The sequence below is a fragment of the Mastomys coucha genome, unplaced genomic scaffold (assembly GCF_008632895.1).
Source record: "Mastomys coucha isolate ucsf_1 unplaced genomic scaffold, UCSF_Mcou_1 pScaffold22, whole genome shotgun sequence".
NCBI classification, from domain to species: Eukaryota; Metazoa; Chordata; class Mammalia; order Rodentia; family Muridae; genus Mastomys; species Mastomys coucha.
In genome coordinates this window covers 130,196,491-130,197,966 of record NW_022196905.1, presented here as the reverse complement: position 1 = coordinate 130,197,966, position 1,476 = coordinate 130,196,491, and the positions used below count along the sequence as shown (strand labels likewise).

General features: G+C 50.5%; 1 protein-coding gene across 1 annotated transcript in view; it reads right to left on the bottom strand.

The window, feature by feature from the left end:
• LOC116104677 (ras GTPase-activating protein 4-like) overlaps positions 1-1,476 on the bottom strand; it is a 36,811-nt gene that overhangs the window by 3,027 nt on the left and 32,308 nt on the right. The window contains exons 11-12 of the mRNA XM_031391170.1: positions 238-302; positions 5-116 (exon numbers count right to left, since the gene is read on the bottom strand). Coding sequence (XP_031247030.1) covers positions 5-116; positions 238-302 — 177 coding nt within the window. The remainder of the gene's footprint in view (positions 1-4; positions 117-237; positions 303-1,476) is intronic.

The window sequence follows — 1,476 nt, the reverse complement described above, 5'->3', positions numbered from 1 at the left end:
CTGCAGCTCTAGAAGGTGATGGGGCTCTCTGGGTGGCGGGCTGGCCAGGCTGGAGCTGTGGGCTTCTCGGAGGTCTTGCAGCACACGAAGCAGCTTGGCAAGTGAGTCCTCAAAAGCTGGATGGAGATACGTGGTCAGGAGGGCAGATGTGGCTTCAAGGGTCTGAGAACCCCTACGTGTGTGTCCCTGGAGGCAGCCAAGCCACCAAACCCTGAGTCCCAGACTGGAGTGACCTACCTCCATCACAGCCTGTGGGTGAGATGCCGGCTTCTGTCGCCCCACGCTGGAGCTGCTGCTTTTCTCTGCAGAGGAAGGCAGAGTGAGGGCCAGCAGCCACAACTACCTTTCTGGGATGGCAGAGATGTCACATGGGCTCCCTGAGCAGGGAGTGGCCCTAAAGGTACAAACAGGTGCTTTCAGTCCAGAAAGAATCAACACCGGGGCTAGTGAGATGGCTCAGTGGGTAAGAGTACCGACTACTCTTCCAAAAGTCCTGAGTTCAAATGCCAGCATTCATATGGTGGCTCACAACCACCCGTAATGAGATCTGACACCCACTTCTGGTACGACTAAAGACAGCTACAGTGTACTTATTTATAATAATAAATCTTTGGGCCAGAGCAAGCAGGGCCAACAGGAGCGAGCATGGTCAACCAAGCAAGCGGGGTTGACCTGAGTGAACAGAGGTCCTAAAAGTCAATTCCCAACAACTAGATGAAGGCTCACAACTATCTGTACAGCTATAGTGTGCACTCATACATGAAATAAATAAATCTTTTAAAAAAAATCAACACGGGCCCAGCTTCCATTTTTGAGGTTCCAGCCACATTCCTCTGTAGCTCACTGATCAAACATGGAGAGGCCAAAGCCTCCCCCCACCAATACTTTTAAAGCTGTTCTCACCATACAGTCAAGCCTGACCTTCACATTGCAATCCCCCTGCCTCAGCCTCCCTAGTGCTAGGGTAGAGGAATGAGTACCATGTCTGACCAGAAGGCCAATGGCAAACCAAGTGAACCAAGCTGTGTTACTTTAGGTTTGCAGGGCCTATGGGAAATGAGCCAGATGGGGTCTGACAGACCCCAAATGCCAGTTATGAGGGGAAGTTGGGGTAGGGCTGGAATGGGAGAGCCTGGTCTTCCTTGTGCTGGGCAAGCCCTCTTTCATAGCCCTACAGGCCTTGATATTTCAATGTCTCTTTTTGTTTTGCTTTGTTCTTGGTTTTTGTGGATTTTGTTTTTGATACAGGTTCTCACTATGTAGAACATGCTTGAACTCCCTCTGCCTCTCTAGGGCTGGGATTAAAAGCATTCACCACCACAATCCAGCATGGTGATGTATTCTTTTAATCCCAGTACTCAGGAGGCAGAGCACATCTTTGAGTTCTAGGCCAGCCTGGTCTGTAGAGCAAGTTCTAGGGCTATACAGAGCGCTATCTCAAAAAGAGGGAGGCAGGAAGGGAGGAAAGGAGAGATG